Source organism: Polypterus senegalus, chromosome 3, assembly GCF_016835505.1.
Source record: "Polypterus senegalus isolate Bchr_013 chromosome 3, ASM1683550v1, whole genome shotgun sequence".
Classification (NCBI taxonomy): Eukaryota; Metazoa; Chordata; class Cladistia; order Polypteriformes; family Polypteridae; genus Polypterus; species Polypterus senegalus.
In genome coordinates this window covers 296,108,623-296,132,699 of record NC_053156.1, presented here as the reverse complement: position 1 = coordinate 296,132,699, position 24,077 = coordinate 296,108,623, and the positions used below count along the sequence as shown (strand labels likewise).

Sequence of the window (24,077 nt, the reverse complement as noted above, 5' to 3'; positions counted from 1 at the left end):
GAATAAGAAATCAGGAAGGGGGCAAATAGTTTTTCACACCACTGTATCTATCTATCTATCTATCTATCTATTATATAGTGCCTTTCATATCTATCTATCTATCTATTATATAGCGTGTTTCATATCTATCTTCATACCCACGATTGTCTCTGATATAACTTGAAACTAACAAAAAGTAATTGGCACCCACCATCATTAATTCCATATTCAGCAAAAATCTGGCATTGCTTTAGAAGTTTTGATTCAACAGAATATCATAAAGAATAACACAAATGAAAATGGCATAGACAAAAATGACGGGACCCTTCACCTAATATTTTGCTCCACAACCATAAGTGTGACTGAGACTGAGCTTTCTGACACTGGGCGGGATGTTTTACTCATGAATGTCTCGATCGTCTTTAGATTTCATTGTTCCCTGCACAGACTCAAGGCACCCCTGTGCCAGACGCAGCAAAGCGGCCCCCCAAAACATAACTGAGCCTCCTCCATGTTTCACAGTAGTTCTGGTGTTCTTTTCTTTGAAAACTTCATGTTTTCGCCTGTGGACACAGAGCTGATGTGACTTGCCAACAAGCTCCAGTTTGGCCTCATCTCTACAATGGACATTCTCCATGAAGCAGTGTGGCTTGTCAATGTGCACTTTAGCAAATTCCCATCCTGAGTCCTCCGGGGTCTTCTTCCATTGAGCCCACTGTCACTCAAAAGGTGACAGATGGTGTGATCAGACACTGATGGACCTCGACCTTGGAGTTCAGCTCGTATCTCTTTGGCTTGTTGTCTACCATTCTCATTATCCTTTTGCCCATTCAGGGGTCGATTTTCCTTTTGTGGCCACGTCCAGAGAGGTTGCCTACATTCCCATGGGCCTTCAACTTCTTCATAATATTTGCACAGGAACATCGAACTGTTGGAGATGGTGGTCTTCTAGACTTTGCCTTTAACATGCTTGCTTGTCATTTTCTTTCTGATCTCCTCAGCCAACTCTCTCCTTTGCTTTCTCTGCTTCACGTTCAGTGTAGGACACACAATGACATCAAACAGCCGAGTGATGACTTGTCTCCATTTAAATCGGCTGAATGACTGATTGACGTATTGGAGGAATGAGTGATAAGAATTGAAGAAAAGTGTGAATTTGAAAAATTCAGTTACTTGTGAACTTTTTCCATGGGTCCCGACAAATGTGTGCAGGCCATTTTAGAAGACCGTTGTAGAATGAGCAACAGTTGATCTCGTGTCACACTTGCTTTGCTCGATGACATGTCAAAGGCGTGCAGTTACACAGGGGACAATTTCTTGTCGTCACTTTTCAGGGGGCCCGCAGCAGTTGTTCAACGAGCTGTAAGGGTTACCAACACATTTGTCCCCATTTGTATTCTCAGGTTTTCTTCCCCATCCCGACATTGAGCAGGTTAGGCTCACCAGCGACTCTAAATGGGCCTGCTGTGCGTACGAATCCCCCTTTGCGAGGGGCTGCGTTTCTTCCTTCATGCTGCTCAGTGCCCGGTCATAGTTTGATCCTCATTTGGAATAGGAGAGTTTGTAAAATGGACACATAATATTTTTAATTAAAGAAAGTAAATGTGTGAATTACATTTATGACCACATTGTAGTTTCCCTACCCAGTAAAGTTAACCTCATTTACTGTACTGTTTACAGGTTATACAGTTAAATCCCAGTTATCTTTTTGCTTTGGTGTTCCTTTTCAGAATGCCTTCCTTTTTTTTTTAACCAGATGTGCCTGTTTATGCATTTTCTGCTTTATTTTTATTTTGCTGGCAACTTTCATTTCAGAGGCACTGATTTTCTTTTTTTTTCTACATAGATTAATTATATCTCCTAAAAACAGGTAGCCAGCACTGTAATTTATTTTGCCTAAAAGGTGCATGCCCTCTGTTTTTAATTATTTTTTTGTTCTCTTGCCGTGGGCCCTGCCTGGATCCGTGGGCAGGTGCCATGTGGCAGGAGTCCCGAGGCAGAGTCTGCTCCATTCTTCCAATGATTCTGAATGCACGATGGACTCTTTTCATAAGGTGCTGCTGTTTTGTTTTGCCATTATTTAGAAGTTGGGGTGGTGGGGACAATGTAGGGGGCACAGGCTCGTACTCTCCGCAGTAGTCATAATGGCCTGGAACATCATGGCCTGAACAACAAAGTGAGCGGAAACATGCAGACGACGCAGGCAGCTGCACCGGACAGATATGCCCTGCTCCATTCTGCCGATTCCAGGTTTAAAAATCCATGAAAAGGACTGCGGGATTAGAGAAACTTTATCTGAAACTGGCGTAAAGCAAAAAAAAAAAAAAATGCTGAAATAGTAAAGCAAAGAGTCAAGTTTTATATTTGCAAAAATCTGACATGTTTTGTGCTGTAGACCTCAAGGGGACCAGGGTTCGGTGTTCATACTGGTGGCTATCTGTGCCAAGTTTGCATGTTCTTGCTGTGTGCCTGCTTGGTTCTTCTTTATTGTCTTCCAGCATTTCAAGGTTAACCAGTCACTCTAAACTACCTGATGAACTAGAACTTTTTTTATTTGTCTCCAGGGGGAAATTTGGCTTTTTACAGAAGCTCTTTCTTTAAGTATATGCTTTTACTAAATGGCATATAACAGAGACATACTGTATATACATAACATTACAGAGAGGAGGAGAGTGGGAGCCTGCACTGATTATGGCGCATCACCGCACCCACCACACGGCATACCACCCGGATTGAGATCCAAGTGCAGCCATGCACCGCATGACACCTCAGCACCACACTGAACATTCTAAGGTTATTTACGGTGGCTGGCTGGAGTGCCAATCCCCAGGTTTTTCCCTGCAAGTAGGAGGACCTGCTCGCAGGGCTGGGTGCAGATTAACGTCATACCTGGGATGGAGCGATTGTAGGTTAAGGGCCTTGCTCAGGACCCCAAAGTAGTAGAGTCTCATCTGGCATTTATGGGAGGCGTTTTTCATTCCAACAGATGGTGCATCCCAAACATTAGCTCTGCTTTTACAAATCCCATACCAAATGGCATATAACAAAGAGATACACATTGTGTGGTACACTACAAACGTTAACACTGAGGTCTACGATAATTACTTAGATTTCAAAACATCTTAGATGGGAATCACTACTTGATTGTAATAAAAAAAAAGGCTAAACATTCCCTACTGTAAACTAAGAGTGAAGGTTCCTTCTTTCTCTCACCTTAAGGACTGTCAGAATTTGGAGAAATAAGATTCTCTGGTCTGAGGCGACCAAGATTGAACTGTCTGTCCTCAATTCTAAGTGTCATATCTAGATAAAACCGGGTGCAGCTCTTCACATATGCAGTGCCATTCAAGCAGTGAAGCAAAGTGGTGGCAGCATCACGCTGAGGGGTTGCTGTAGGTTGGTACGACAGTTGATTAGGAGACTGGGCACGGCTGAGGGAAAGTAGAAAGGAGCAAAGTGCAGAGATATCCTTAGTGAAAAATCTGCTCCTGAGTACCCTGGACCTCAGGATGGGCCAAAGGGTCACCTTTCAATAGGACACAAGGCAAAGACAACAGAGAGATAGATAGATGTGAAAGGCACAATATAATAGATAGATAGACAGACAGACATACACACACCAGAATAACTATAAAGCAAGAAAATTAAAAAGAAAGAAAACTTGATGCTATATATATAATGTGTGTGTGTATGTATATAGACAAAAACCACTCTGAATATTCAAATTTCTGTGAAGGAAAATATAGTTAATTTCAATGGAGATCAGCAGTCACTTCAGACTCTGTCCAAAACAGGACCTGTAATTGAGGAAGTGGCTGTCTTTATAGCTGCTGAAAATGAAGGATTGTGTCCAAGGAGTTGGAACTGCAAGTGAGGTCACAGATAGGGAAGGTTCTGGAATTGAAGGTGGAGTTAGGCAGAGTTCTATTCGGAAGATGTGGAGGGGAAACAGAAAAGGCGTTAATGCATCCCTTTAACCCCTGTTCCAGCATATCACACTCAGCCAAGCCCATTGGCTGTCTGTCATGAGCTTCTGTGGGACTATATATATATATATATATTGTGGAGGACTGCCGGCTTCGTGCTCCGGCCCTCACCCCCAGGCCGCCAGGAGGAGCTCTCCCGACAGCAGGATCGTGCCCCGAGTTCCAGCAGGGCCTTATGGACTATGTAATGTTTTTACACAGCCCTGCTGGATACCTTGGGGGCCACCAGGAGTCGCTGTGGGAAGGCTTATGGGCTCTTTTGTGCCTTATGACCCTGGAGTTCGTCACGGTCATGTGACGGGAAGGAACGATGTGCTCCCGGGTTGAAGTAAAAGACTGATTGCCCTGACCCAGAAGGAATAAGGAACTGTGGACTGTTGGGACAGAAACACCTCCGGGTCAGGGGCTATAAAAGGGCGGTGCCTCACTCCAGACAACGAGCTGTGCTGGGAGGGAGAGGAGCAAAGTGTCTGGGAGAGGAGGAGAGAGTTTGTTGTGTTTATTATAGTTAGCAGTGTTTTGTATGAGTAGTGTGGAAGGTGCTTGGTGCACTGTGCTTAAAAATAAAAAGTCTTGGACTTTTACCTGGTGTCTGAGTTGTACCTGAGGGTTCAAGGGAGCACTAGCGCCCCCTACTGCCACAATATATATATATATATATATATATATATACACACAGTGGAACCTTGGTTCACTGCCATAATTCGTTCCTAAACTTTGGTCGTAACCCGATTTGGTTGTAAACCGAAGTAATTTCCCCCATAGGATTGTATGTAAATACAATTAATCCGGTGCAGACCATACAAGCTGTATGTAAATTTTTTTTAAGATTTTTAAGCACAAATATAGTTAATTATACCATAGAATGCACAGTGTAATAGTAAACTAAATGTAAAAACATTGAATAACACTGAGAAAACTAACCCTGCAAGAGTTCGCCCTATAGTCTTATGAGCCACTCGCTGTAAATACTTTTTTTAATTAGTTTTAAGCAGAGGGAAAAAATTAACATTTGAAAAATCTGTAATTTAATAAACCACCAAGAAAGGTAACATTGCAACAATGCATGCTACGAATCGATCGCTGTAAACAGAAGTGAAGTGGAGGTTAAAATCCAATAGAAAAAAGTCTTTATTAAATACAATGTTAAAACAATGCTCGAAGCAGTCTCTTTAAAAACAAGCCCGGTGCATTCATTAACTGCCTTCTCGCCCTTATGCGTCCAGCCCTCGCTCTCGCATGCACGCTCAATTTCTTTCTCACGCATGCGCCTGTGTGTGTGTGTCTCTCTCTCTCTTGTCTGTCTCTGACACATGCGTGTCTGTGTGTGTCACGCTCGCTCGCTCTCTCTCTCTTGCTCGCTGCACAGGGAATGCACAGGGAGAGACTGAACATGTGCGGAAATCATCGGCGTGTACAAACCGAAAGGGACACAGGCTTGTTCGTCTACCGAGTGTGTGGTCGTGAACAGATGCAAAAGTTTGGCGAACTTTTTGGTTGTAAACCGATTTGTACGCGTTCCGAGACGTTCATGAACCGAGGTTCCACATATATATATATATATATATATATATATATATATATATATATATATATATATATATAGTGGCCCCCGGCCGGGACGCCCAGGAGGACGTGAGGAGGGCTTGTGCCTCCTCCAGACCGCGAGGGGCGTCCGTCCTGGTTCTCTTGGGAGCCACGGGTCGAGGGCATGGAAGCCCTTCCCTGTAGGGGCCCGTGGTCACCGCCAGGCGGCGCCGATGCCGGTTTATCCCGGCGGTTGCCGGTCGGGCGGGAGCCCGCCGGGACGCTTGAGGACCGGAGGAGGGCGAGTGCCTCCTCCAGACAGAGTGGGGCGCCCGTCCTGGTTAGGCAGGGGCCTCGGTACAGGGCTTTGAAGCCCAGCCCTGTAGGGGACCCGTGGCCACCGCCAGGCGGCGCCGGTGCCTAATTATCCCGGAGCCCGGCACTTCCGCCACACCAGGAAGTGCCGGGGGGAAGACTTTGTGTGGCACCCGGAGAGCTGCCAGGAAGACAGCCGACACTTCCGCCACGCTTGGGCGTGGCTAGAGACGGAACACCTGGGGCTCATCCGGGAGCCTTATTTAAGGGGCCGCCTCCCTCCAGTCATTGGTGGAAGTCGGGAGGAAGCAGACGGAGCTGGAGAGCGAGGACGGAGGCGGCCAGGACAAAGGCACAGAGACTGTGGGCCCTGGACTTTGGGGAATCAGTGCCAAGGGCGCTGGGGTTGTGAGTGCAGAGACTTTTCTAACTTGTAAATAGTGTGTAAATAAACAGTGTGTTGGGCAAAAATATGCTGTCCGTCTGTCTGTGCCGGGGCCAGCGTTCACAGTGGCGTAGTCGGCAGGATACTCCGCCTGGTTCAAGGCGGGGACCTGAGTTCAACAAAAATATTCTGTGAACGGCCCGGCGCAGCAGCGGACCCCACACACTGGCCGCGGGAGCGCCGCACGACCCGCTGAGCGCTGCCAGAAACCGCCCGACAGCGGAATGGCTTTCCCCGAGTGCGGAGGAGAACCCGACATCGCCGGAGCGCAGCGGGCTCCAGTCGCGCTGTCGTGACGGACAGCCAGGCCGGGCGTGGCAGCACAGAAGGCCACACCGAGGCGGGGCCTCGCATGACGGGATCCGGAGGTAAGTGCCCTGCCCTGCAATCATCGGCCCTTCGGGTCGGTCTTACCTCTATTCTTACAGGGAGGGACGAACCGATCCGCCCGCGGCAGGAGCACGCGGCCACGGGCTGTCGGCAGCGCGCGACGGCGGCAGCAAAGAAGGCTGCGGAAACGGAGCCGCTGCGGCTCAAGGAATCGCCGCAGCCACAACGCGCGAAGAGGCACGCCTCCGCACTCGAGCAGGGAAGGCAAGATGGCCGCGGCCGGATGTCCCGCCCGCTGACAGGCACGGATTGGCCGGTGTGTCTTGCGTGCCGCCGATGATTGGATAGAGGCGGCCCAAGGAATGCCAGTCTCGTGCCAAACCGAGACCCGATTGGGCCAGAGGGAGTGGCCCAGAGGAGGCAGGCGCCGCGTGGAGCTGATGGACAGGTAAGCCCACCGACGCCTGTCTCTCTCTCCACCAGCGGCTCGGCGTGGCCGGAGGAGTCCTTCGCCCGCCAAGCCGCCCTTAGAGGAGCTGCTACGTGTTCTCGCCGCCAGTGTGAGCAGCTGATGGAGATGGCGGTCGCTCGAGAAAGACACCGAGTGAGACGGAGGATCGGGCGCGGCGCTGGAACCGGAGGCAGGCAGAACACGGCGGGAGTGGTGAGTGTTGCCGCTCCCGTAGAGCAAGTGGGGGTTCGCCAACATGGCCGTGACCGATTACGGGGCGACCGCTCCGGGTAGGCGACCTCCCAACAGCGGATGCGGCGGTGCAGACAGCTAGCGAGGCGAGGAGCTCGAACACGCAAGGGCTGGTAGGATCAGGGCTGCTGAGTGCCCTGGGTCCTAGCGCCCTGCGCTTCAAGCCTGCAGCTGTCTCCTGTCGCTTGCCTGGACGCAGACGGGCTGGATTTGAGCTTTGCTGTGCTCAGACCCAGACCGCCAGCGTCCCAAGAAAAGAAGGAGGAACCGGCGGGTGAATGCCGGTTCCTCCGATAGAGAGAGGACGCGGCGCTGGAGTGCGCGTCCCGAGAAGGGCCGCCCTCTGGATGGACAGAGGAGATCCCCTGGGCGGCTGGGCGAGCTGCCTGCGAGCGGTGCCGAGGCCGACGAGCGGACGGGCATGGAACCTGCGGCGGAGGACTTCAGCAGGCAAGTTGGGGGCTGTCGGAGGGGGCAGGAGCACGGTCGATACGGAGACCGACGGGCGCCGGGTGAGTGTCCTGGCTGTGCTTCTGGCCCTCTGTTCCTTTATTTTACAGGCCCAAGCCCCGACGAGCGCTGAGGCCGACGCCAACGGGACCTGCCCGCCTGAACGGGCGCCCGCTGGAGTGCTCCACGCCGAGGCCTACAGTGACCCCGCTGGGGAACAGCGGGGGCGAGAGCGGCGCAGACCACAGGGGGACGTTTGCGCCGGCGAGGGTGCCGAAGACAGATGTCCCAGGGTGCCGTGTGGGACCCTGGGGACATAGTAGGACCCTCGCTGGGGACGTGCTGCCCTTTCGGGTTGTGCCGCTCGACCCACGTGTCCTCGCTAGCGGTGGGCACTGGGCCCCGGCCGGGCTGGAGCCCGGCCGGGACGCCCAGGAGGACGTGAGGAGGGCTTGTGCCTCCTCCAGACCGCGAGGGGGCGTCCGTCCTGGTTCTCTTGGGAGCCACGGGTCGAGGGCATGGAAGCCCTTCCCTGTAGGGGCCCGTGGTCACCGCCAGGCGGCGCCCCGATGCCGGTTTATCCCGTGCGGTTGCCGGTCGGGCGGGAGCCCGCCGGACGCTTGAGGACCGGAGGAGGGCGAGTGCCTCCTCCAGACAGAGTGGGGCGTCCGTCCTGGTTAGGCAGGGGCCTCGGGTACAGGGCTTTGAAGCCCAGCCCTGTAGGGACCCGTGGCCACCGCCAGGCGGCGCCCCGGTGCCTAATTATCCCGGGAGCCCGGCACTTCCGCCACACCAGGAAGTGCCGGGGGGAAGACTTTGTGTGGCACCCGGAGAGCTGCCAGGAAGACAGCCGACACTTCCGCCACGCTTGGGCGTGGCTAGAGACGGAACACCTGGGGCTCATCCGGGAGCCTTATTTAAGGGGCCGCCTCCCTCCAGTCATTGGTGGAAGTCGGGAGGAAGCAGACGGAGCTGGAGAGCGAGGACGGGAGGCGGCCAGGACAAAGGCACAGAGACTGTGGGCCCTGGACTTTGGGGGAATCAGTGCCAAGGGCGCTGGGGTTGTGAGTGCACGAGACTTTTCTAACTTGTAAATAGTGTGTAAATAAACAGTGTGTTGGGCAAAAATATGCTGTCCGTCTGTCTGTGCCGGGGCCAGCGTTCACAATATATTTATACTAACTGTTCTGAATTGTCCCTAGTGTGTGCTTGGTGTGTGTGTGCGTGCCCTGTGGTGGGCTGGCGCCCTGCCTTGGTTTTTTTTCCTGCCTTGTGCCCTGTATTAGCTGGGATTGGCTCCAGCAGACCCCCATGACCCTGTAGCTAGGATATAGTGGGTTGGATAATGGATGGATGGATGGATATACTAGCTGTCCCCCATGGCTCGTCCCACATAGTAGTGAAACAGGGCAAACTTTACAAATCAATAGGTACAGTATCAGTAATCAGTAGGTATGCCCCAAAAACAAATGGTTCCACTATATCTGATCGTGTTCAGCTTTGATAGGGACTCTGCTCTGTTGGCCCCTTGAGCAAGGCCCTTAACCTGCAATTGCTGAGCGCTTTGAGTAGTGAGAAAAGTGCTATATAAATGCAAAGAAGAATTATTATTATCATTATTATTAGTATATGCTCTAAGAAGAACAAATGCCTTTAGAGTTCAAAGTAGTACACGTGCAGCTCCATTTGTGTAACTTTTCTGTCTTTTGTCCACAGGTTCTGGAAAAACTGGTGCAGCAGACACTGAAGACACAGGTGGAGATTGTTCGCGATTTGTTTGTCGAGGAGCTGAAACTGACCCAGGAAATCCTGGAGCTGAAACAGCAGCAGAAAGCATTGCCTCAGCCACCCACTCTGCCTCCTTTTCCCAGTAAACTTGCCCCTTCTAAACAGGAGAAGCCGCGCTCTGGTAAAAAAGCCAAAAAATGAAGCAGAAGAAGAGTCTGTGCTGTGGGGCCGAAGTAACGGCAGCCATGATTAGAATCCTGAGGTGAGCCAAACATTCAACCATAAGCCTTGTTATTAAGGAATAAAAAAAATGAATTGCTTCACCTTTGACGCACCTCCTTTTTTTTTTTGCATTCTTCATGTGCACGTGTCTCTTTAGCAAATATAATCTGAGGAGTGGGTAGTGAATTCTTGAATTGTAGTTTCTGTAAACCTTAAATGAGTACATTGAGATGAAAACTCCATTGCCAGCGTATTTCTTTAGCCTTCAGAAAGGGGGCAGTGATTAGTGAGTGAGTCCAGGGTTCAAATCCCAGCCCAGTCACTCTATGGAGTTTCCACGTTCTCCTTCTCTATATCTTTGTGGGTTTTTTCTATGGTTTACTTCAGTTTTCCTACCTCATCTAAAGACATGCAAGTTGCCTTGGTTGTCAACTCTAAATCGGCCAAGTGTGAGTGTATCCGTTAGAGTGGCTTGTGAGGAACTGGCATCTCATTCTGTCTTGAGCCATTAAAGTCCTTCACTAGATTAGTGGGTTAAGAAACAGATAGACAAACCTTATCCTGAGATTACAGGCAGGCAACAGTTAATGCATTTCTAGAACCCACCTGCAGGGGGTGCTATTCCATCATAGATGTTAACAGAGCTGTTCAGAGTTTACACCTCCTGTTACGTTGAAAAATGTGGCACCTTTAGGGTATGCAAGTTACCCATGTAGTTTTCATTAAGTTGAAAAGCAGGCAGGAATCTTACTTAAACAGCAAAACTTTCATTCTAGAACAGGGGTGGGCAAAGTCGGTCCTGGAGGGCTTTTTGTTCCAACCCGGTTGCTTCATTAGAAAACAATCCTTACCGATAATTCAATTTCACGGCCTGTTAGTGCTTTAACTCTGCCATGTCAGGTCATTCTCATATCCAAGATTTTCTTCCTCTTAGGATATCATCCAAGTGATTTGAAGTCTAAAATGGACGAGCAATTCTCAGTCCTTCACTTTTTTCCCTTCACTTTCCTTCCAAGTATTTAATTAAAACAAATAGTGCACGATAAATACACACGGGTATAAATGGAAACACGCTAATGGAGAAATGCTGGTTTCCTTTTTCTAAGTGCTAATACGGAGCAATTAAAAACTGAGAATTCAGCTGTTTAAGTCTAAAATGAGCAATTAGGGTTCAAAATCGTAACGAGCGAGACCACTAAAGTGTAACTTGAGCATTAAGTGCTTCTTATTAAGCAATTGGGTTGGAGCAAAAACCTGCAGCCACTGCGGCCCTCCAGGAACGACTTTGCCCACCCCGTTCTAGAACATTCAAAAATATAAAAATATATACGAACACACAGAAGGTACACTGTAATTAACAACTATGTCGTAAACGTAATTTCTCACAAACTCTGGCATTTTCATTATACTGTTCGCTGTATTTAGTCATTTTGGAATTACAATTGCTGGAGTTATCATTTCACCTCTACGTTACTTCTCACTTGATGAGCACAACGAAACTGTATGCTTTCTGCAGATGGAATCAGCAAGTATTTAAATAATTACATACCAAAATAAGGAACAAAAATATATTTTGTGACAAATATAATTATCCATCCATTATCCAACCCTCCATATACTAACTAGAGGGCCATGGAGGTCTGCTGGAACCAATCCCAGCCAACACAGGGCACAAGGCAGGAAACAAACCCCAGGCAGGGCGCCAGATGTGTAATTATAATTATATTTTATCTATTTATTTATGTATACATTTACAGTGGTGTGAAAAACTATTTGCCCCCTTCCTGATTTCTTATTCATTTGCATGTTTGTCACACAAAATGTTTCTGATCATCAAACACATTTAACCATTAGTCAAATATAACACAAGTAAACACAAAATGCAGTTTTTAAATGATGGTTTTTATTATTTAGGGAGAAAAAAAATCCAAACCTACATGGCCCTGTGTGAAAAAGTAATTGCCCCCTTGTTCAAAAATAACCTAACTGTGGTGTATCACACCTGAGTTCAATTTCCTGATTACTGCCACACCAGTTTCAATCAAGAAATCACTTAAATAGGAGCTGCCTGACACAGAGAAGTAGACCAAAAGCACCTCAAAAGCTAGACATCATGCCAAGATCCAAAGAAATTCAGGAACAAATGAGAACAGAAGTAATTGAGATCTATCAGTCTGGTAAAGGTTATAAAGCCATTTCTAAAGCTTTGGGACTCCAGCGAACCACAGTGAGAGCCATTATCCACAAATGGCAAAAACATGGAACAGTGGTGAACCTTCCCAGGAGTGGCCGGCCGACCAAAATTACCCCAAGAGCACAGAGACGACTCATCTGAGAGGTCATTAAAGACCCCAGAACAACATCTAAAGAACTGCAGGCCTCACTTGCCTCAATTAAGGTCAGTGTTCACGACTCCACCATAAGAAAGAGACTGGGCAAAAACGGCCTGCATGGCAGATTTCCAAGATGCAAACCACTGTTAAGCAAAAAGAACATTAGGGCTTGTCTCAATTTTGCTAAGAAACATCTCAATGTTTGCGAAGATTTTTGGGAAAATACCTTGTGGACTGATGAGACAAATGTTGAACTTTTTGGAAGGCAAATGTCCCGTTACATCTGGCGTAAAAGGAACACAGCATTTCAGAAAAAGAAACATCATACCAACAGTAAAATATGGTGGTGGTAGTGTGATGGTCTGGGGTTGTTTTGCTGCTTCAGGACCTGGAAGGCTTGCTGTGATAGATGGAACCATGAATTCTACTGTCTACCAAAAAATCCTGAAGGAGAATGTCCGGCCATCTGTTTGTCAACTCAAGCTGAAGCGATCTTGGGTGCTGCAACAGGACAATGACCCAAAACACACCAGCAAATCCACCTCTGAATGGCTGAAGAAAAACAAAATGAAGACTTTGGAGTGGCCTAGTCAAAGTCCTGACCTGAATCCAATTGAGATGCTATGGAATGACCTTAAAAAGGCGCTTCATGCTAGAAAACCCTCAAATAAAGCTGAATTACAACAATTCTGCAAAGATGAGTGGGCCAAAATTCCTCCAGAGCGCTGTAAAAGACTCATTGCAAGTTATCGCAAACGCTTGATTGCAGTTATTGCTGCTAATGGTGGCCCAACCAGTTATTAGGTTCAGGGGGCAATTACTTTTTCACACAGGGCCATGTAGGTTTGGATTTTTTTCTCCTAAATAATAAAACCATCATTTAAAAACTGCATTTTGTGTTTACTTGTGTTATATTTGACTAATGGTTAAATGTGTTTGATGATCAGAAACATGTTGTGTGACAAACATGCAAAAGAATAAGAAATCAGGAAGGGGGCAAATAGTTTTTCACACCACTGTATCTATTTATACAGCACTTTCGAAACAACAACAAGGCTGACCAAAGTGCTGTACAATAAAAACCCAACATATCAGACAAACAGTAACCAAAGGGTAAAAGAAACAGAAACACAGAAACACATAAGAGCTGAAGAAATTCATAATATAAAGTACACAGATAATCAACATATCACGCTGGGTTAAAGGCCAGGGAGTAAAAGTGCATTTTTAAATAATATTTAAAGACAGCAAGTGAAGGAGCCTGAGTAACGTGCAATGGCAAATCGTTCCAGAGTTTTGGAGCTGCAAACTGAAAAAGCCCGATCACCTCGGAGTTTGCATCGTGTCTTAGGAACACGTAAAAGCATCTGGTCAGCTGACCTGAGAGAGCAAGACGGTACATAAGGGTGCAGCAGTTCCGACAAATTAAATGGGGCACCACCATTAAAGGATTTTAAAACAAATACAGTCAGTCAGTAATTTTACAACCCGCTATATCCTAACACAGGGTCATGGGGGTCTGCTGGAGCCAATCCCAGCCAGCACCGGGCGCAAGTCAAGAACAAATCCCGGGCAGGGCGCCAGCCCACCGCAGGACACACACACACACATACACATACACTAGGGACAATTTTGTATCGCCGATGCACCTAACCTGCATGTCTTTGGACTGGATTCGAAAACAAAACTGGAAGCAAGTGAAGAGAAGCCGGAATCGGGGTTACGTGCTCTTGCTTTCTTGTGCCAGTTATAAATCGAGCAGCAGCAGCAGCATTTTGCACCAGCTGTAGGCGAGCGATGGAGGCCTGGCTAATTCCAAAAAGAAGCGCATTGCAGTAATCTAGACGAGAGGTTATAAAAGGCACGTATCACTGTTTCAAGGTTGCGTTTAGACAAAGCAGGCCGCCTCAACTGGAAAAAGCGAGATTTTACCATTGCGTTCCCATGGCTATCAAGTTTTAAAGTACAGTAGAATCCATTTTCACACCTAAATTTATTTTAAATTTATTTATTTAGTTAGTTAGTGAAAAGTCAAGCACAACGACACCTTTTATTGGCTAACTAAAAAGATGGCCCCCGCGCTAGGATGACACACAAAATCATAGAAGTACTCCTCTTTTTGTATATTGTAATCTTTTTAGTTAGCCAATAAAAGGTGTCATTTTGTTTGACTTTTTACTACATTCATAATGGCTAACACGGTACAACACATTTATTTATTTATTTAAATATAAAGTAAATTAATAAATTAAATATGTATGCTCACATTTCCTGTTATTTACAGTGCCCTCCATAATGTTTGGGACAAAGACACACATTTTTTCATTGATTCCCCTTCAGCTCCACAGCTTCAAATTACTAATCAGACACTTTGGACATTGTGATTAAAGTGCACAATGCAGACTCTCATTTAAGGGGGTTTGAAGACATTTTGGTCACACAGCATGGCCCCCCATTTCATGGCACTGTAATGTTTGGCGTCACAGGTGTTTGTGATTCCTCAGGTGGGTTTCATGGCTTCATAAGATACCTCAGCTTGCTTCTACCATTTGGAGTCTGTAGTTGTCATTGTTCAACACGAGGACAAGAGCTGTGCCATTGAAAGTCAAAGAAGCCATCATGAGGATGAAGAACAAGAATAAAACCATTGAAGACATCGGCAAGACCTTAGGATGACCAAAATTAATTGTCTGGGGGATCATGAAGAAAAAAGAACACACAGGTGGGCTCAGGAATCACAAAGGGACTGGTAGGCCAAGGAAGACCACCACTGCCAATGACAGAAGAATCCTCACTATGCCAAAGAAAAAGCAACAGACGCCTGTCTGACAGATCAGAAAGAGTCTTCAGTGGACCGAGGTGTGTGCGTGTCAGAGACGACTATCAGCAGAAGACTTCATGAACAGAAACACAAAAGCTACACTGCAAGATGCAAACCACACAAACTGGATGGCCAGATCACAGTTTGGGAAAAAGGACTTCAAAGAGCCTGCAGAATTCTGGGAAAAGGTCTTGTGGACAGACAAGACCAAGATGGACCTCATCAAAGTGATGGTGAGAGCAAAGTGTGGAGAACACATGGAACTGCCCGAGAGCCAAAGCAGACCACCTCATCAGTTAAACATGGCGGTGCTGGGGGTGTATGGCTGCCACAGGTCCTGGCACACATGGAATTGATGAGGGGTGTAAAAACATCTGATCTGCTCAAGTTCTAGTAAAGGCCTCCAAACTCATTTACGGCGCTTCATCCTCCAACAAGATAAAGAGCCAAACAGACTGCTGGGGCAACACATGGTAACTGTAAAAAATGGAAAATTCTTCAGTGGCCAAGCCAGTGACCCAATTTCAATCCAACTGACCGGGCCTTTCATATGCTGAAGAGAAAACATAAGAGGACGAGCCTCCTGAAACAAGCAGGAGCTGACAATGGCTGCATTATAGGCTTGGCAGAGCATCGCCAGAGAGGACCCTCAGCACCCGCTGATGTCTATGAATCGCAGTCTTCAAGTGATCATTGCATGTGAGGAATACGTGACAAAGTCCTAAATATGATGACGGCTTTAACAGACCTGGCATTGCTTCCGGTGCCTTGTAATTGGGGACCCAGTAGAAAATGTGTTATGTGACCGAAATGTTAGCAAACCCCCTTAAATGAAAGCCTGCCATGTGCACTTCAATCACGATATCTGAATTGTTTGATTTGTAATTTTAAACTATGGAGCTGAGGGGTAAATCAAGGACAAATGTGTCTTTTGTCCCAAACATTATGGAGGGCGCTGTTGGTTAGGAGCAGGCACTGCTCCCCTATCCCTCTATACTAAAAATGTTACTGGGTTGAATATGAACAAACGCCACTGCATTATAAAAAGTCTTGCCATCGTATTAGAAATGTGACCGCAATGTCACTATATTGATTGTTATTTCAAGCATTTTGAGAAGATTTTAGAGATGAATGTGCAAAGGACAATCAAAACCAACCAGCATCACGCAGTGTAAAAGACAAGGCAGTCGGACATTTGGAGGAGGCTCAATTATGGAATGAACTCTGGACCCCTGGAGGTAATAATAATAATAATAATTCATTTTCTTTCTAAGACACTTTACTTTGGTAGTAAACCTCAAAGTCCTACGTACAATCATATGAAAAAGTTTGGGAACCCCTCTCAGCCTGCATAACAATTGACTCTCCTTTCAACCAAAAAGATAACAGTGGTATGTCTTTCATTTCCTAGGAACATCTGAGTACTGCGGTGTTTTCCGAACAAAGATTTTTAGTGACGCAGTATTTAGTTTTATGAAATAAAATCAAATGTGAAAAACTGGCTGTGCACAAATGTGGGTCCCCTTGTCATTGTGCTGATTTGAATGCCTGTCACTGCTCAATGCTGATTACTTGGTTGGATGAGCTCGTCAAGCCTTGAACTTCATAGACAGGAGTGTCCAGTCACGAGTGGTAGAAGGTATTTAAGGTGGTCAATTACAAGTTGTGCTTCCTTCCCTTTGACTCTCCTCTGAAGAGTGACAGACAGCATGGGATCCTCAAAGCAACTCTCAAAAGATCTGAGAAGAAAGATTGTTGAGTCTTCTGGTTTAAGGGAAGGCTACAAAAATCCATCTCAGAGGTTTAAATGTCAGTTTCAACTGTAAGGAATGGAATCAGGAAATGGAAGGCCACAGGCACAGTTGCTGTTAAACCAACTCAGGTCTGGCAGGCCAAGAAAAATACAGAAGTGGCATATGACAGGATTGTGAGAATGGTGACAGACAACCACAGATCACCTCCAAAGACCTGCAAGAACATCTCGCTGCAGATGGTGCATCTGTACATCGTTCTACAATTCAGCTCAATTTGCACAAAGAACATCTGTATGGCAGGGTGATGAGAAAGAAGCCCTTTCTGTACTCGCGTCACAAACAGAGTTGCTTGTTGTATGCCAATGCTCATTTAGACAAGCCAGATTCATTTTGGAACAAAGTGCTTTGGATTGATGAGACAAAAATGGAGTTATCTGGTCAGAACAAAAAGTGCTTTGCATGGCAGAAGAAGAACACCTGCTACCTACTGTCAAATGTGGTGGAGGTCCCATCATGCTGTGAGGCTGTGTGGCTAGTTCAGGGACTGGGGCCCTTGTTAAAAGTCGAGGGTCGGATAAATTCAACTCAATATCAACAAATTCTTCAGGATAATGTTCAAGCATCAGTCACAAAGTTGAAGTCACATAGGGGCTGGATATTCCAACAAGAAATGACCCAAAACACAGTTAGAAATCTACAAAGTCATTCATATAGAGGGTGAAGTACAATATTCTGGAATGGCCATCACAGTCCTCTGATTTGAAGCAGGCTGTCCATGCTTGGCAGCCATCAAATTGAACTGAACTGGAGAGACTTTGTATGAAGAATGGTCAGAAATACCTCCATCCAGAATCCAGACACTCATCACAGGCTATAGGAGGACAGGGTCGAGAGGCTCAAAGGAGCAAAAGGAGGCTCAACTAAGTATTGATGTCATATCTCTGTTGGGTGCCCACATTTATGCACCTGTCTAATTTTGTTATGATGCATATTGCATATTTTATGTTAATCCAATAAACTTAATGTCACAGCTGAAATACTACTGTGTCCATAAGGCATGTCGGATATTAAAAGGAAAGCTCAGCCAATGCGAAACAAAAATCCAAAGAATTAAAAGGGGTTCCCAAACTTTTTCATGTGACTGTAAACAATTTTAAACAAAAACACCACAAGATAAAAACAAAGATAAAACAATAATTAGAGGCAATTTTGTTAATATGCTTTCCTAAATAGAAAAGTTTTTAACTGTTTTGTAAAACAGCCCACGATCTGCTGTGCTCTCAGGTTCTCTGGTAGGGCATTCCAGAGCCATGAAGCAGCAACATTGTACGAAGTTTGGTCACAGGGGGGAGAAGGTTTCTTGTAGTAGATTGTAATATAAGAAGTTCCTTAAGGTGTTGTGGAGCATTTCCATGAATACACTGATGAGTGAGCAAAGAAAGTTTGTATTCAATACGGAGGTGAATAGTGAGCCAATGAAGTGACCGAAGGATTGGTGACATATGTTCATATTTCTGCACCCTATTTAGGATTCTTGCAGCACTATTTTGGATTTGTTGAAGCTTTTGAAGGCTCTTGCTGGGAATCCTGATAAGGAGTGCATTACAATAGTCCAGCCTGGAGGAGACAAAGGCATGAACCAGCTTTTCAGCATCACAAAGGGAAAGGCAGGGACAGAGTTTGGCTATGTTGCAAAGATGAAGGAATGTAATTTTGCAGGGGTGATGGACATGTGTATCAAATGACAAATGGGAGTCTAATTTGACATCCAAATTAGTAACAGAAGGGGAGAATATAATGGTATGGCCAGAAAAGGAAATACAACTTACAGAGGAACAAAGTTGATGGGGGGTACCAATTGAAAGAGCTTCAGTTTTGGTGCTTAAGAAAGTTCTTGGACATCCAAGCTCTAATCTCATTCAAGCAGGAGGAAAGAGTTGATGGAGGTGTAAAAGTAGTCGAATCCAGACTCACATAGAGCTGCGTATCATCCGCATAACAATGGAATGAAACTCCATGCCTGCGGATGATGTGACCCCGAGGTAGCATATAAATATTAAAAAAGAATGAAGGCAACTCTGAGGGTCATTATGAACAATGCAGCACATCCTTTCTATGACACACCAACACTGAGGACTTTCAGCCAACAAAGAGTGTCCGGAAACGCAACTGGGGCTCCTTTACACAAACAGCGATACGTCTGTAAAGCTCCTCTCTGGGACTATCAAGTCAGAAGTTTTCTTTTATTTTTAATTTTATTCCTTTTAAGTCATTCTGTTGTGTGTTCAACCCATAGTATGTGTGTACGAGGGGGTACCCAAAACTAACTGGAATCTGTACCTAGCCCACTATCTCAACTTAGTTGCGAATTTCACTACTTGGTGCCCAGTGGCGTTGCTCCATATTGTTCGTATGCGATTCTGTGTCCAGAGAAGAGTGACTCGGCTGATTCCAGGGCTACAGGGGTTGAATTATGAGGAAAGATTAAAAGAGTTGAGCCTTCACAGTTTAAGTAAAAGAAGATTAAGAGGAGACCTGAGTGAAGTGTTTAAAATGGTGAAGAGAATTAGTCCAGTGGATCGAGACATTGACTTCAAAATGAGTTCATCAAGCACACGTGGATACAGTTATAAACTTGTTAAGGGTAAATTTCACACAAACATTAAGAGGTTTTTCTTTATACAGACAACCACAGACACTTGGAATAAGTGACCAAGTAGTGTGATAGACAGCAGGACTCTAGGGACCTTCAGAACTCAACTTGCTGTTATTTTGGAAGCTTTAAGTGGATGAGACTGGCGAGCTTTTTTGGGATGAATGGCCTGTTCTCGTCCAGATTGTCCTAATGCTCATGTGAGCTCCACTTCTTCTGGAGAAAACCATAGAGGGAGGGTAAGGAGGGCAGGCATTTGGGATGAGCTCAGAGATGCTCCGCAGCATTTGAGCTGGTTTGGGTGTGTGATTAGGATTCCCTAGGGAGATGTTTCTAGCAGGTCCAGCCTGGAGGAGACCACAGGAAAACCCAGGACAGGCTGGAGCGATTATCTTTCTCTGCTCACCTTTGAACACCTCAGTAACCTCGGCTGAAGGAGATGGTGGAGAACAGGGATGTCTGGGCATCTTTGACCCGGATAAGACGCAGTAAATGGACCGATGGATTTGCATGGTCATTAAACAGGTTTGACCAGCCTGCCACAACCGTCTCCTCCGCATTTTCTTTCTCTCTCCCTCAATTCCTGAACTCCGTGCGTTTCCCATTGGGTGAAGTGCCATTCCGTTTGATCCCTGCACTCATTTTACATCACTTTCTGGCCATTTGATATTACAGTATTTTGTAAACTGAGAAAATAGAAGACTGTCATTGATTCTGAAACAACCTTAAGTGTGGACGCTTTCAGAAAGACATACGGGTTAGGTGGGTTGGTGATGTTCGATTGGCCCTAGTGTGTTTATACTGTGTGTGTGTGTGTGTACCCCATGTGACTGGCTAGTGTCTAACCCAGGGGTTCTTCTTGCCTTGCACCCGGTGTTTGGCGCTATAAGCTTCAGCTTCCCTGTGAACCTGACTTGGAGAAGTGGGTTAGGAAACTAACACTTGTAACTTTTAATGGGCATCTTTGCTTAGACTGCTGCCCACATGACCTGAACCCGGATAAGCAGCAAAATGGATGGACAGATGAATGGAAGGATGGATGGTGAAATGGATGGACAAATGGATTGAACTGACACGCCTGACGTCAACTACCATCCTTTGTTCAAAGTCACTAAGGTTTTTCATTTTGCTCATTCCAACACATAATTGAGCACAAACCGATGTTAGAAATGCCTGTTTGATACCACACACAGCTGACACGTGATGGAGGAGTCATGAGACGGCATCGAGGGTGTACGTAATATAACACATTTGGCTTTCTGTCAAGACCGCCTTCTCACTTGGATATGTTGGTTATGAAAGACACGATATAAAATGGAATCAGTCCTCATTCTCAGTAACCTACTATTCTCAAACTCAATGGTCAGAGAGAATTTGAACAGACACCTCTCACAAGTGGCCATGTTAGAGTCACCAAGTACATTATATTAAAAGGAGACACTTTATAAATAAAATGTATTATTATTATTACTATATAAAATAAAATCAGTCATCATTCTCGGTAACCTACCATTCTCAAACCCCATGGTCACAAAGCAGATTCGTATTGCAGAGGACATGAGCACACACCACTCACAAGTGGCCATTTTAGAGTCACCAATTATATTATATGAAAAGGAGATGCTTTATAAATAAAATGTATTATTATAATTTTTATATTCCTATATAAAATAAAATCAGTCATCATTCTCAGTAACGTACTGTTCTCAAAACCCAGAGTCTATCACAGAGAATTTCAACACACACCTCTCGCATGTGGCCATTTTGGAGTCAGCAATTACTTTATATTAAAATGAGACGCTTTCTTAAATGAAATGTATTATTAAAATTATTATATAAAATAAAATCAGTCATCATTCTCGGTAACCTACCGTTCTCAAACCCCATGGCCACAAAGTAGAGTCTATTGCAGAGAATTTGAACACACGCCTCTCATATGTGGCCATTTTAGAGTCGCCAAGTACATTATATTAAAAGGAGATGCTTTATAAATAAAATATATTATTAAAATTATTATATAAAATAGAATCAGTCATCATTCTCAGTAACCTACCGTTCTCAAACCCCATTGTCACAAAGCAGAGCCTACTACAGAGAATTTGAACAGACACCTCTCACAAATGGCCATTTTAGAGTCACTATTTACATTATATGAAAAGGAGACACTTTATAAATAAAATGTATTATTATAATTATTATATTCCTATATAAAATAAAATCAGTCATCATTCTCAGTAACGTACTGTTCTCAAACTCCATGATCACAAAGCAGATTTGTATCGTAGAGGACATGAGCACACACCACTCACAAGTGGCCATTTTAGAGTCACTATTTACATTATATGAAAAGGAGACGCCTTATAAATTAAATGTATTATTATAATTATTATATTACTATATAAAACAAAATCAGTCCTCATTCTCGGTAACCTACCATTCTCAAACCCCATGGCCGCAAAGCAGAGTCTATTGCAGAGAATTTGAACACACGCCTCTCATATGTGGCCATTTTAGAGTCACCATATACATTATATTAAAAGGAGATGCTTTATAAATAAAATGTATTATTATAATTATTATATAAAATAAAATCAGTCCTCATTCTCAGTAACGTACCGTTCTCAAGCCCCATGGTCACAAAGCAGAGGACATGAACACACTCCTCTCACATGTGGCCATTTTAGAGTCACCAATTACATTATATGAAAAGGAGACGCCTTATAAATTAAATGTATTATTATAATTATTATATTCCTATATTAAACAGAATCAGTCATCATTCTCGGTAACCTACCATTCTCAAAACCCAGAGTCTATCACGGAGAATTTCAACGCACACCTCTCACATGTGGCCATTTTAGAGTCACCAATTACATTACGTTAAGAGGCGGCGCTATATAAATAAAATGTGTTATTATAATTAGAATTAGGGACACAGGAGGAAAACTTGAGAATAACTCTCACTTCATGGAGAACATGCCAGCTTCACACAAACAGTGACCGGGCACAGAATTTGAACCCTGGACACTGGGTCTGTGAGGTGGTGGCACCACGTCACTGTGCTCCTCGGTTCAGGGACAGTGTCGTAGATTTTGTGTGGCACACATGCTGTACAATGAACCCTAATGAGAACGCTGGACCTTTCTGGGGTCGAATTGACGAAAACACGGAAAGAAATCAAGGCGTCTGTCATCGGCTCCCTGGTTTCCAGATGAGGCCGTCCATGCTGAGGTTTATCCAGCGTTAATCAGCTTCACTCTTTTTCCTCCTGCAATGCTAGCCTAGAATTCCTTTTTCTCAGTTGCCGACTTTTCTAAATGGGACAGGGAGACCCAAACATCCTGGTTGAGACGTGTGTCTTATCAGGCAGGAAACAGCCCTGCTGGTACATCCTCTTACAAGAATCACGACTCAACCATTCCAAAAAAATTAAAAAAAAAAGGGCAGGAAAACCAGCCAGGCACCAGGATTATAAAAAATAAATAAATAAATAAAGTAAGTAAGAAGTTAACAGCAGGGATTTATGTGTTTTAACTCTCCTAAAATGACATCAGTCTCTAGTGCCAAATGCTGTTAAGAAATAAACTGTTCTTGTATGTATTTATTTTTTTTACTCCTTGGTAAAACAGGTTCCTGCAGTAATGGAGAGCTGAGGATAAAGAATACAACTGCGTGTCTGAGTCAGCGGGAATCGAGGATCGGGCTGTCCTAAGAGAACTGAAAATAAGAAACATGGCTGTTACTCGAATCGCAGTGTGTAACGTGCCACCTTTGAGTTTATCTAGTGCCTTAGCATAATGGACACCATGCCAAGGGGGCTTAACATGCCCACTGTAATAGTTTCTTTATTTTCTACTCCTGGTAAGTTATGTGAATCATTCAGAGTCATGCGTGTATTAAAAAAGACAAAATTAATTCTTCATAGCACCTTTCCAAAATGTACCCCATCTCTTTGGGGCACTTTAGGATTATACAACACTAGCTGCACTACCTGACTAAGACGGGTTGAAATTTAAGTAATCAACGTAGACCTCGGCATTAACGTCTGCAGTGCACCATCTCTAACCCAGAAAACAAAAGGCCTACACAAATACACATAATGCTTTACTCAGTCAGCCATTTCAAATTCAGGTTTCCCTCACTTCACGACAGTTGAAGAATCCAGTGGGTTTGTGCCAATGCCTGTTCACCTGCACTTCACCACAGCCTGATAAACTGGGCAAGGCCGAAGGGTGGTGACGCAATCCACCTCACTGATGCTGTGATGTCCAGATGATGACTTCGTAACAGTCTGCCAGATGGGGTAGGTCTACTCCACAGGCTGCAGTGAGGTGGGCTTGGGCGGGCACTTGCTGTGGTTCACTCACCTTGGCGCGTGTGTTGCTCCTTTCTTTGTGCATTAACCTGGGCATCACAGGTCCATTACCAATAGTGAAACAGTTGGAAAAGATAGATATGAAAGGCACTATATAATAGATAGATAGATAGATAGATAGATAGATAGATAGATAGATATGAAATGTGCTGTATAAATAGATAGATAGATATGAAAGGCATTATATAATAGATGGATGGATGGATAGATAGATGTGAAAGTTGCTATATAATAGATAGATTGCTAGATAGATAGATATGAAAGGCACTATATAGATAGATAGATGAAGATAGATAGCACTACAGTATATAGATAGATAGATAGATAGATGAAATAGGTGCTGTATAATAGATAGATAGATAGATATGAAAGGCACTATATAATAGATAGATAGATATGAAAGGTGCTATATAATAGATAGATAGCTTGATAGACAGGTAGATGGATAGATAGATA

At 44.9% G+C, this 24,077-nt stretch overlaps 1 protein-coding gene across 1 annotated transcript in view; it reads left to right on the top strand.

The window, feature by feature from the left end:
* c3h8orf74 (chromosome 3 C8orf74 homolog) overlaps window positions 1-9,737 on the top strand; it is a 93,364-nt gene extending 83,627 nt beyond the window's left edge. The window contains exon 5 of the mRNA XM_039750029.1: window positions 9,452-9,737. Within this exon, the coding sequence (XP_039605963.1) occupies window positions 9,452-9,664 (213 nt within the window). The 3' untranslated portion in view covers window positions 9,665-9,737. The remainder of the gene's footprint in view (window positions 1-9,451) is intronic.
* Window positions 9,738-24,077: the final 14,340 nt, after the last annotated feature.